The sequence below is a fragment of the Styela clava genome, chromosome 13, assembly GCF_964204865.1.
Source record: "Styela clava chromosome 13, kaStyClav1.hap1.2, whole genome shotgun sequence".
NCBI classification, from domain to species: domain Eukaryota; kingdom Metazoa; phylum Chordata; class Ascidiacea; order Stolidobranchia; family Styelidae; genus Styela; species Styela clava.
The window spans coordinates 7,477,436-7,491,105 of record NC_135262.1 but is presented as its reverse complement, the minus strand read 5'-3'; the positions used below and the strand labels follow the sequence as shown (position 1 = coordinate 7,491,105).

Sequence of the window (13,670 nt, the reverse complement as noted above, 5' to 3'; positions counted from 1 at the left end):
ATCTCAAATCGATGGTGCGCCTTATAATCCGGTGCGCGTAATGTAATAATCAGGTAGTGCTTCATTGCCTACATCCAAATCCGGTGCTATTGTTTTGTAACATCCCCGTTTACGTTTTCTTCGAATGAAATACAACAAATATAAAAGTATCGCCTTATTGTCCGTAAATATACTTTAGAATGTAAATTTTCTAATTCGATATATATATATATGAAAATATAATTTTCACCACTTTAAAGTTAGAGCGCGGTACCGAGGCGCTACGTTAGTAAAAAACGGAACTTCCTTACGACTTTAAGTGTATTTGGTTTTTGATGCAACACATACCATGTTGAAAACACTCAATCTCGTCTGATCTCGGGATTTGAGCAGCGTTGGGCACGGTTAGTTAGTAGACCTACTTGCATTTAGTTACGCAGAAGGCTAAACTATTATAAGCACTAACCAGATTTGTTTAAATTTCAAATACATGGCAATCTCCGACAACATCTGCACCAAATACAAGGATGCCGTTTTGAAAGACAGTATTGGTTCCCCAAAATGAAAATTGTTCGCTATTAGTTCATGTTTAAATACATTAGCGTCACCTACAGAGACGATTATATTTCAGAAACGGCAACATTTGTCGTGGATGGATCATACAAAAATGTTTTCTTTGTAGGCCTACTGACTGTAATGGAAGCGAAAAAATATCATTTAGCAATGAGCAGATCGAAAAATTGTTCTATTCATGTCCAATTTTCCTTTTTTATACGACGCTAATGCATGCCTTTTGCACCTAACAAGACCATGTACAAGTACCCATAGATATCTAACGATATGCAAAGAGCCTGTGTCCTTGTAAGGACCGAAATGTTCCCGGATCGGCATTGGGTATCAAATTATTAACGCACAATTTTACACTATAATTAATTCATTATTATAGTATCAGTAGCTCTTGCAGTATCAGTAGCATCGTATTAGGCGCTCGTAACCATGCTTGAAATTTGGTCTTACCCAATTTTCCTATTCTCAACCCGCTGCCCTACATCCCTCAGCCTTCCTACCCTCGACCCATCTCTCTCAATCTCACTCCTGGTTCCCTACACTCGGCCCGCTGCCCCATCTTCCTCAGCCGTCCTATCCTCGATTCATCTTCCTGACTGTTCCCCACCCTCGTCCCACTGCCCTATTTTCTCAGCCTTCCTATCCTCGACCCACTGCACCACCTCTCTCAGCCCCTTATCCCCTAACTACTACCCTAGATCTCCCTCCCCGTTTCCTATCCTCGACCTTCAGCCTTCTTATCCTCGACCCACTAACCCATCTCCTTCAGCCTTCTTATCCTCGACCCACTAACCCATCTCCTTCCCGGTTACTCGACCCGCTGCCCTCCCATATCTGTCCGCACCCGACTCACTTGAATCTCACGCACATCCTGATCGTCATATCCAACCCTCTTTGTTTGCGGTTAAGCGAACCTCCAGGCTTTATACAGATCAAGTATGTCAATGATATTATTGAAGCGTACGTCGAGAACACGTTGACAGCATTTGTAAGACGTTGTTATGGGTCTGAATATGAAACAAATTTATAGCTCCAGTGAGTGTAAGTGATGACGGAACTGTTTGAAATATGGCGACTTATTTACATCATGTTTCAAACCAATGAGCATATATACATGTCATTGGTCAAACCATTTAAAGAAGGCCTAATGCCTGGAATCTCAGATGGTAATAGATTACCATAATTGTTAGCTTAGAAATGGGCTACTTTTATCCAATTCTACTTGTCCTACTTTGCCATGTTACTATACGCGTACCTCCCTTGCGTATGTAGCCACGGTGTCCTGGGGAGAAAATCCCTTAAGATCGCTTCTCGGCCTTTTGGCTAAGATCAAGTGATTGTTCGCTGTTTAATTAGGTCTAGATTTGGGAAAGGCCCTTCCCGTCGTGTTTTTTATTTAGGGGCCTCACCATCAGCTTTATTGAGGAAAGCCGAGTGCTATCGAGATTAGTAAGTCAGCGAAACACTTCGGATACTAAACTACCTGGAATATACTCCAAAATGGACTACTCCGCCGCCGCAGCAGCACAGCCATCGGAATTAACAAACTCACAAGCAAATACGCAACCGCTTACAGTTTATTTGAAGACTAATCAGGACCTGGAATTCTCTTCTTTGATGGACATACTAAAGGAAAATGAAGTAACTCAAAACTATTGCGACCAAATTAGAGGGTTATTTGAAAGCCGAAGAGGAACTTGGCTACTCTCTTTTGCCGAAAAAGCTGGGAAAAGCTGCCGGGACGATTTCCTTGAGGCTACCGGTGGATCGATTAAATCAGAGGGAACATCAATAGAAGTTACGTTGCCTAACAAGCCACCAGTGCGTATTTCCATCAGAGGAATCTTCTACGAAACGACCTTCTCTAAGGCCGCAGCAATCGTAAACAATCTTGGGTGTGGTAAAATCCGAAGTGCCGTCAGAAACTACTACAGGGGCAGTGCAATTTACAATGGATATACATCCTTCCTGATGGATGATTTTAAAAAGGAAAGATTGCCAGCTTTTGTCACCATCGACGGTAGAATTTGTAAAACCTTCCTCCCAAGGGAGATGTACACACCAACGTGTGGCAGATGTCTGGAAACGGGTCACATTTTCACTGAATGTGAGAATGAGCCCGTTTGCAGACACTGCAAAAAACCTGGCCACATTCAGAGGAATTGCGATCAGCGAAAAATAGAATATCCTACACTCCAGCGCAACCCTAGTAATGCATGGTCCGCCCCCAGAAGGAGAGAACAACCCCCTACTGTTCAAAACATACCAAGAACTAACCAACAACCTACACAAGGCAATGGTCCTATACAAGACGCGACTCTAAACACACAGTCGCCCGAAATAGACACAAACGTGGAAACCTCTCATATAGATTACGAGTTACCGAACAACCATCGGGTAAACGAACGACAAATCATTGAACCGGAAAATACAGATGACCAAAAACAAAACGTAGAACCAAAACAAAAAAAAAGTATGACACAATTGGAAGAAAATCAAGAGCCCACACAATTAGACACTTCGGAATTCTCATCCTCGGCAGTAGACTCATCACCAAACCAATTAGGAGAAACATCGAATTGGTCAGAATGTGACAATATATTAAGCCCAATTAGCAAGACACCGTCGAAATCAATTAACACCAGACCTACCCCACGATTGAAGGAAACATCAACAATCGGCAATACGCCCTATAATCCACCATCAAAGGGCGGGGCGTATGTGAAGGTGATGATCAACAACATAGAACGACATGACACAACATCGTCCTTGTTCTCTGCCTCCCCACAAGAAGTGTGGTCAGCCCCAGCAAATTTAGAAGGAAACAGACCCCTACCTCACATACCAAAGATGGACTTAAATGAGTCAATTATGGAAAAGAAGGATTATAATAATAAAAGATATAGAAAGGATACAACATCCTCAGAGTCTTCTTGGGACAAGGGAACTACTGGAGCTGGAAAAAAGAAAAAATGATGTGAGTTGACTTTTTTTCTGCAAGTTTCTATGAGTATTTACCTGTTCACCACAAGTATTAGCCTAAAATATATCTGTTTATATACCCAATTCTATAAGTCATGGATGAGATAAGCCTAATCTCACTAAACGCGAATGGCGTCCAACACCATCTGAACAGTCTCAAAATTTTCATTGAAAATGAAAAACCTAATGTCTTGTGTCTACAAGAAGCGCACAGATTAGACAAATTACTTGTAGAACGTTGGGCGAATGACTTAGGGTATAATATTTTTTTTAACACCCTGGACAAACTGGAAAAACATGATACACAATTTAGACAAGGAACGACAATACTAGTCAGAACTGAAAATACAATACCCTCCCCAGCATATACTATACACATACAACACCGGTGTGATAGTACTGAAATTCTGGTAGACAATCAGATAATAAAAATATTTAATGTATATAGCCCTGCCCAAGATGGACCTGTGAAAACAGAATTTTATAAACAGCTGGTGAATATTTTGACTCACTACTGCGTTTTTCATGACTTCCTAATAGTAGGAGATTTCAATCTTATCTTAGACCCAATAGACTGTAGGATTACAAGAAATTTCAAACTTCGGCCCCCCAGTAAAATTTTTCGAAACTTTATTCAAACTAATAATATATCTGACACTTTCCGGAAGAAATACCCCAAAAAACAAACCTTCACGTATATTGCCGGATTACAAGGACGCAGAATTGACAATATTTATAATTCGCCAAACATGGAACACATAATCTCGAATATAGGCTACGCAATAAACACTGTTTCCGACCATGTGCTCTGTCCGTCCATTAAATTGGAGCAAACTAAAAAAGTCCGTTGGGGAAAAGGGACTTGGAGGAACAATTTATCAATATATGATGATAATACGTACATCAACATTATAAAGAATTCCTACGAATCTGCCCTTACCGAGTTGGAAGGTTTCGACAAAATCCAAGACTGGTGGGATAACGTTAAGCGTAGAATTAAAAAAGATACAGTAGCGTACTCCATATCCGTCGCAAAAGTTAAAAACAACAAAAAAACTCAACTACGTAACATTTTGGACAAACTCATTAATGAAGGAAAAAAGGTAAATACATTAAGAATCGAAAACTTGAGACTACAACTAAAACATCTACAGAATGAGCGAATTAAACTAGATGTATTAATGGCAAACATTAATGATTTTGAGCACGGCGAGAAGCCTACAAAAACCTTCTACGCAAGAATTAAACAACGAGCTAAAAAGACCACAATTGAAAGGCTAAAAACACAAAACAATGATATTGTCAGCAATCAAGATGAAATTATGTCACTAGTGGAAGGCTTCTATCGCAATCTATGGGGAGAAAAACATGAAGTCATCGAACAACACCAACAACATTACTTATCCCTGATGAGCTCCACTCAAATATCGGAAGAGGAAAACGCTATTTTGGAACACCCTATCACCAGCGACGAGATCTATAATGCAATTAAATCACTTCAAAATAACAAGTCTCCTGGGATTGATGGATTCAGCAAAGAATTTTACGTAACTTTTTGGAATATAATCAAAACGCAGTTTACACAACTTGTTAACAATGTCTTCTCGTTTGGCCCATTTCCACAATCCTCAACATTATCTAAAGTCAAGCTCCTATATAAAAAAGACGACGAAACCGATCTAAAGAACTGGCGACCCATTACAACTTTAAATATGGATTATAAAATTATTTCGAAAATTATAGTTAAACGTCTGGAACCAATCATGTCTAAAATAATCAGTTCATCCCAAAAATGTTCGCTTACCCACAGAAGTATGTCCGACGTACATTATAATACCGACGCTATCATACGGTACTGTAAAAAGAAAAACATCCCCGGTACAATAGTCCTAATTGACAATTTAAAAGCGTTTGATAACGTCGACCATGACTTTTTATTTAGCATTCTGAAACAAATTGGGCTCGGAAGCAAGTTTCGTAATGTCATTCAAAATATGTATCTTGATATTAAATCCTGCATCGATGTAAACGGTAAGATGACAAATGCAATCACCATAAAGCGGGGCATAAGACAGGGATGTCCCTTGAGTATGTTGCTCTATGCAATAAGCGTCGAGCCCCTGGCAAGATCTGTGCAGATGAATACAAACATCCACGGTATCAAACTGGGTAAGTGCGAACACAAATTAGACCAATACGCTGACGATTTAACTTTTACAGTAGCAAACCATATATCAATAAATGAAATTTTCCAGGAACTACGCAATTTTCAGCTCGCATCCGGTCAAAAAATTAACAAACAGAAAACCGAGTTCCTATGTATAACGAAACCTTCTCAAATTTTAATGTGCAACTCTTCATATGGACAATATATTAAAGATGACGTCAAAATATTGGGAGTAAACTTTGGACAAAAGCGACCGGCCAAAATGTGGGACGAACTCGAACGTAAATTATCTCGGACACTAAACTATATAAAATCTCGGCGGATGACGTGGTATGGAAAATCGGTGGTTATTAATTCTTTAATCATGTCGGTAATACTATTCCACGCGAAGGTGAAAACAATGCCAATGGGAAATATAAAAACATTTCAAAAATTAATTTTCAAATTTTTGTGGTTCCCGGAAAAAATAGAATCAATCAATAGGAAGAAGATGCAATTACCTTGGAATCAGGGTGGAATTAACATGACTAACATGAAAGCAAAAGTAGAAGCCTGTCTTGTAGAAAAATTGAAGACACTCGTGAGCGGTAGTAATCTTGACCAATTTTGGCATTTCGAAGCCCTGTATTCTTTGGGCTCAAAAATAAAGATCGTAAATAAGGAGTTGTACAGTAATTCGATGCCTCACGATATCTCAGTACCTGCATATTGGACATACATACTAGAAATTTTTCGATCGGTGAACTTTTCGCACGATGAATGGGAAATAGTCAAACACAGAGACATTTATCTAAAACTTAAAGAAAACTGTTTAGACCAGCGACAAGATACCATCAATTGGGAGGAGATTCATCTTTTACAAAGAGATGATCGTTCCTATTATACAAACGCGGAACGAGTCTGCTCCTATCGAATTGCACGGGAAGGCTATTTTTTTGGGGATAGATTAAAAGGAACAACTCTTAGATTTGGACCAACTGGAATCTTAAAAATTATGAACTGCAAGTTCTGTAAAATTGCGTCTGATAGCACCAACCATCTATTTTTCCAATGTAGTATAATAACGGCATATATTGCAGAAATTACCGAGATCCTAAACAGCCTTCTTAGCAATCCCATCACGGTGTCAAAGGAGCACATATACTATAACAGCTACAATGGTTTGCACAGAATACTGGTTACAAAATGTTTCGTCATCCTAAAAAACATTGTAATGAAACTGAAGGTCCAGCTAGACATAGGAAACAGGTATTTGGCCCCCACTGATAAAAATATAGTAACAGCGATAACACTAAAAATTGCAGAATTCCTTTTTATAATGGAATACAAATTCCAAGATATACAATTTCTCGGACTCAGGACAAATTGGAAAGAAATACTAAACGGGTATTCCTCGACGTAACATTTTAAAAAGAATGATGGAGTTTCTCCAGCCACCACAAATGGTAGACCGAACACAATGTCAAAACCGCCTATTTTTTAGCCTTGTTAATACCATCCAATATAAGCGGATGTGATGAATCGGGAGCCTCGCGGTGGAAGTCACGCTGCGTCCTGTACGCGGTATGTACGGAAGCCGGGTGGTGGAAGTTGTGCTGTGCCCCGTATGGCATAGGCGGAAGCCTTGGGTGAAAGTTATGCTGTGCTACACATAGCATATACAAAAACCCCGGGGCGAAAGTCTGTGCTCTTTTGGTGCTTGGCACATACCGAAGCCTCCAGAAGTAGATGATTACTGCATGCAGTAATATGCTTACGAGGCGATATACCTTTATGGCTCGGATATGACGTGTCTCTAAGACACTGATCCGAGTTTGAAAAAATTTCTGATCCGCAAAAAGAAAAAAAAAAAAAAAAAAAAAAAAAAAAAAAAAAAAAAAAATCCCTTAAGAGGCGAGAAAAGTGACACCCTAACTTTAGATTAGAATAAGTGTTGTTGTTATCGGTATTTGGTATCGGTTAGTATTGTCGTGTGTTGGTATCGGTATTTCAATTTTTTTTTTATGCTAGGTGAAATATGAAAAATATCTTCTACTGTCAGGTCAGTGGGTCGAGGGTAGAAAAGCCGAGGGAGATAGGGAAGTCGGTCAAATATAGGAAGGCTCAGGGAGATAGAGCAGCAGGTGTATGATAGAACAGGGGTGTCAAACCCGTGGGTTTTCGAGGGCCGCATTGCATTTTGGGAATTGTGCAAAGGGCAACAAACCGTTTTCTGCTATATTTTGATAATGTATACTTGATGCATATTTTTAGATAGGTGTAGATTGTGACATATGTTGTGATGCAATTAAACAGCCAAATGAAGTTTTGTTAAACTTTAAATGCCATTTACATATTAATTTTTGCATTTCACTATTATTGTGATTTATTACAAAAAAATCATAGATTTTTATGTACAACTATCCAAAATATTTTTGAACAATGTTCTGATAAGTAAAGAATATTACATACACTAAAAATGACTTAATCTGGATATATGGACAATGAAATTTACAAAAAAAACTACAGAATAAACTCAATGCTTTTTATTACTTATGTCCTGACGTTTGGCATCTCTTTTGTGACCAGCTTAGCAGGCTGAGATGATTTTACAGTACCAACTCTAATTAAAGAGACATTTCCTACAATTACGTGGCATGCGACCGCTTGAATTTTGATTGATATTGATTTTTAGTAACTAGGTAGTTGTATACTTATAAGAATATACAAACACATAAAAAATTTCTGTTCGAAGTTGATCTTTAAATTTGTCGTATTGGCTGCTGAGCTTATTCTGATATTGTCTACTTATTTTTATATTTTTTTTTATTGTACTGATGGAAATGTGACAAATTGAACAATGTGCTTGAAATATGAAATGTTGAAATATTGCCATTCTATTGCCAACACCCATTCTTCTTCGAAAATGTAACCTTCTTCATTTACTTTGCGTTTCATTTATCGCTGAAGTGTTTTATTTTTCAAGTATTCATTTGCTAGCTTGAGGTGTGTATATCAATAATTGGGTCAAATAAAAAAAAATTCAATTTTCTAGAACTAAATTGTCCTTTGCTGTGTGAATAATAAATTTCACTTTAAAAGATTGAAACATGTATTTGCCTACACTTGAATAAAAAAACTCACAAAATATTGCAATTATTATTAGGCGTTCGAGAGCCGCATTGGAAGTTCTCTGGGGCCGCAAGTTTGACACCCCTGTGATAGAAGGTGAAGGGTGAATAGGCAGTCGGTCGGAATGGGAAGCCTGCGGGAGATTGGGCAGTTGGTCGATACCGAAAAAGTGGCCGATACCGATACATCTCTAGATACGTCAAAAATGAACGTTTTTATATTGGTTGGGTCAGTTTATACTTTATAGCGCTCAATTGTTTAATGTAAATGAACGACACGTGGTCATATTGGTGGACGTTTTCAATATCATGTTATTGTTAGGCATGTTCGCCGTTACTGTATTAGCAGGCGGTATTTAATTATCTTTTTCGGGTTCCTTTTATCTTGCCCCTTAGGCAACTTATTTACCCGGTGTATGTAGGCTACTTAAAACGTACAGATGTAGAATATTGGACACAATAAAAATCTTCTATTAGAAGCTTTGAAAATAAACTAAAATTGCACGGCTATTTTATAAACCATTGCCACAGTTGAACCAAAACAACAATATGCAATTTATATTCATTATTATTACTTAATAATAAGACCAGCCACTACTCATTAAATCACTACGCATTGAAAAACCCACACGATAAGAGAAAACGTACTCAGAAGACACGATGATGGTAGGTATGATGCAACAAGAACGCATATATACAGCCCAGCCCGTATTTCCTTCTTAGCAATAATGGCGCAACAAATCATATTTTAAATCGCTGGTGTTGTAAATACTCACATTCGTTCGACTGCAGCCTAACAAGTAAGGAAGTAAATGAGATTGATATACTTAAAATGTTATCAGTTTCAAGTTATAGATTGGCTCGAAAGAAAGCAAATAACAATGTTTGGTATATTATTCCAGCGTATAATCAGCATAGAGGACTATCAAGACGAAGCGATGATCGGAATATCTTATTTTCATCACAAACGCCTGAGTTACTCAGGTTGGCAGTCTAAACAGCTATATTCATCATAAGGCAAGTTTGAATTAATAAAAATAGATTCAATAGACTGCGTAACTACTCGAAATAGCCTGCTGAACGCTCTTAAAGGCAAAAACAACAAGTTATTAAGAATTAAATCAGTACTTTCTGATTCGTGATTCACGTGCTTTATAGGTTTCAGCGAATTCGGGCTGAGGGAAAATTTGTATATAAACTGCTTTCTCCAAATAATTTCCACGGGAAATGAACGAATCGCTTTCTTATGGTTTTCGCTTGTCACGAAAAGCCTTCGGCTGTTTTACAACTCAAAGGATCACCGCACGAAAGCGCCAATATTAGAATTTGACTACAAGTTTTATTATTAGAACACTATTTCCATTGACATATGTGTTATTGAAGTTAATAGTTACAGTATTTGGGGGGGGGGAGTTATGATCATTTATATTCGTAACAATTTTTATAAAATCGCTTTTTGAAAAATTCTTCATCCTGTAATTTTTGAATGACTCGGCTATTATATAATAAAACTTTTCAGTGTCGCTTTATTCTCAGTTTATATCGAAACAATACGAGGTTTTCTTACTTATTCAAGGCATGAACGTCACTGTTATTTTAGAATCAAAATATCGCTATGCGTCACTTTCCCGGAAATGTTTAACCACGAGTTGATCACGCCCCGAGCGCGTGATTGTCTGGCTGTGTTGCATCAGACGGAACTGAAGTCAATAAGAAATATTTTCCTACGCAACGAGTAAATAGTTCCACAGGCTATATTAACCGAATATCGTTCCCTTATTCAACCCATTTTTTAACCGTATTGTTCAAAATCATGATGGTATTAGTGTGAAATAATTTTAGAGTTGAAGTCAAAGAGTTAATCACTCAAGTATGTCAATAGCGCTTGGTTGTCAATGCACCCGGATACGCGGATGAATACAAGAGGCGTAAATAGCTCGAGGGGGTGTGTTTTGTAATTGAGCGGGCTGGCAATATCACTAACGGACTTCATTCCTTTTTGTGTTTTCTGACAGTTGCTACGAAATTTTTATCTGCGATTCAGTCCAGGATGGCTGCTTAAAAAGGCATCAGAAATGGCGCCTGCATCACAAACGTGCTGCACTATGTAGTAAGTACATTTTTATATAAGTAAATTGATTTCGTATCCTAAAAATTCGAACTTGAGTTAACTGTTTGACAGTAGTTACTACCCTAATTCAGTACTTAGCTTCTATGTTTTCGAAGTGTCCAGATTCTGACACGATGGTTTTCATTAAGGTAATCAAATCTAATAAAATATTCATTCATAGTTATTCCATAAATTTCCTAAATCATTGTTCACTTTTATTTCAGTCTTCAAAATGGCATCTTCCACTTAACTTTGCATTCAACCAGCCAAGATGGCTTCTCAACAATCGAGCATTATGGATTTAAGTTTCGAAAGTTACGACGGTCAGAACCCCCTGGAGGGGTTCTTGTTGGACCAGTGCAGTATGCACTGGGAACATGACGTTGGCAGTGACGTCACAAAAAAGGCGGAAAAATTATCCGCCAATGTATATACCGCTACCGCCCCCAGCGCTTTTTCAGAAGACTTCATCACCACACAACCAGGTTTGTATTCTCTTTATGTTCTATGTGACAATGGTGTGTAATTGATATTGCTTATTTTTATCTTATACTTTGTTTTCAGATGTTCCCACTGGGAATGCAAGTGGATGGTCTTTGGGGGACCTTTCTTTATTTGAAGATCTGCCCCTTTCCGAGGACAGTGTCGATCTTGAGGCACTACTATGTGGTCAGCAGAACTCGCACAAAGACATAGAAAGCTCTTTCAACGAATTGAAACAGGAGTCTTATTTTCCTCTTGATACTGTCCGTTCTGCACTCCTGAAGGACGACCAGTTTCCAAGTTCCCCAGATTCGGGGATCGGTTCTCAAGGCTCTGTCCCCTCTCCTGGAAGTGTGTTGTCTGAGCAAGTGTCCCCCAGTCCTGAGCCAGTTTCTGATCTCTTGTCTTTCCCAGAGGTTTCTCAAGAAGATCTATCATTCATTGAATCGCTCTGGCAAACAGCCGAACAGCAAGCACTAATCGCAGACTCCTCCGCAGCATTATCTCCAATCCACCCTGAACCCACTTTGACAGAAGTTGTACTTGAACCAACTGCCCTATTGATACAACCAGTTGAAGCTCCAATTTCTCCCATGAAAAAGAGCACTGGAAAGGCAAAGCCCACAAAATCATTGTCCACCCAAGAAAAGAAGGAACGCAAGCGAGCCCAAAACAAGAATGCCGCCACTCGGTACAGAGAAAAGAAACGGGCAGAAGCGGACGTAATTTACCGTGACCAAACAGGGTTAGAGGAAAAGAACAAATCCCTGAATGACAAAGTAACCCTGATTACCAGAGAAATTGAATACATGAAGGAACTTTTGATTGAAGTTTACAGAACCAAAGGACTAATTGAATAAAAAAAACTGTATTTGGGGTGTAATATGCTACGACCAGTTTTTTTCTAATACTCTTTTCTTTATTGTATAATAACTTATTCCTATTGAACTAGTTTTGTAAATAAAATTATTTAATCGCAATTTTAGCGGCACCCAAATTTTGTTGCATCTTTTTGGCTTGATGTCATTTTCGTCCTGGCCTGGTCATCGGGCTAGGCGCGTGGAAATTAATGGGAAGGCTGTAGCTGATGTTAGGATGTACCGAATGCTTCCTGCGGGAATGTTTCTTATGTCCGCTGAATACAGGGTGACCCAAAAAAAAACTGAACATAAATTTTTTAATAACTTCCCCAAAAATGAAGAAAATTTAAATATTGTTTACGCTTCAACTTCTGTTTGCGCATGATTTTACTCGAAAACGGTAATGCAGTACTCTTAACGCAAAAATTATTAGTTCTCCTAATATGTTCCAAATCACCATAACCGTTACGCAAATTCGTCAATCATCCACTCAGATTTCTGCTGAATCGCACTTGTAGTACTCGTACTCTTGTAGTATGTGTACCAGGTTAGAGTTAGGCTATTACAGTATTTTATTCCGATTTCCCCCATTTTAGTTATACACTGCCTGTGTTGGCCAAGTGGATATACCCCCTGCTCGTAGGTTACTTCAGTCCCTATACACAACATGATGTAATGTAGGCGATCAAAATTAGTTTCCTCCATGTTGGTACATACACTTCTGGAGCGCCAAAAAATTTTCGCGAATCGGCAAGGCCGTTCTGTTTTTCTCTCACGCCATCCACTTTTCGGAACAAAGCCATGGGACATTTTAGACCAGGGGTTCGCGAGAAGATTTTCAGGGGTACTTGGATGGCAGTCGAGTTTTTTTTTGTTTCAATATTCTTTACCAAAGGAAAACTAAGTAATAGTCCGGCAGATAAGGGGACCTTTTTGGCCCAAGTTTGATTTCAAACAAAGTTTTTTTTATTTGTGATTATTCATCTTGGGGTCATTGCATATCATTTCTACATGGGTGTGTGGTTTGCAGCCATGAGCAATTTTTTTCACGGCTCGGTATTTGTATTAGTTTTTTCGTCAAACCTGTGCATCACAATGACGCACAACCTGAACCATAACCTGTTACAATACTATGTTCAGGTTGTGCGCAATCTTGGTGCACAAACTACGCAAGCACCAAATTTACTAGGAAATTAAATCAATAACTTTTAGGTATTTATTGAGATATTTGTATTAGTGTTTTTCGTCAAACATGTGCATCATAATGACGCACAACCTGAACCATAACCTGTTACAATACTATTTTCAGGTTGTGCGCAATCTTGGTGCACAAACTACGCATGCACCAAATTTATTAGGAAATAAAATCAATAACTTTTAGGTATTTGTTGAGCCCAGCGTTGGGTCGCGAC

General features: G+C 38.5%; 1 protein-coding gene across 2 annotated transcripts; it reads left to right on the top strand.

Moving 5' to 3' along the window:
- The first annotated feature begins 9,700 nt into the window (after positions 1–9,700).
- On the top strand, positions 9,701–12,395 carry LOC120332842 (uncharacterized). Of its 2 annotated transcripts, XM_078119236.1 has the most exons (4): positions 9,701–9,822; positions 10,821–10,915; positions 11,140–11,400; positions 11,480–12,395. In XM_078119236.1, the coding sequence occupies exons 3-4, from the start codon at positions 11,187–11,189 to the stop codon at positions 12,256–12,258; spliced, it is 993 nt and encodes a 330-aa protein (XP_077975362.1). In that variant the 5' UTR covers positions 9,701–9,822; positions 10,821–10,915; positions 11,140–11,186; the 3' UTR covers positions 12,259–12,395. The 2 variants fall into 2 exon arrangements, with proteins under 2 accessions (XP_077975362.1, XP_039256095.2); XM_039400161.2 differs by lacking the exon at positions 9,701–9,822 and having other exon boundaries at positions 10,271–10,915.
- Positions 12,396–13,670: the final 1,275 nt, after the last annotated feature.

Bases quoted from the DNA above. Each gene is read 5' to 3' on its own strand.
- LOC120332842 (XM_078119236.1), top strand. From the start codon at position 11,187: ATGGCTTCTCAACAATCGAGCATTATGGATTTAAGTTTCGAAAGTTAC. The intron at 11,401-11,479 runs GTTTGTATTCTC...CTTTGTTTTCAG, and splicing joins CTTCATCACCACACAACCAG to ATGTTCCCACTGGGAATGCA.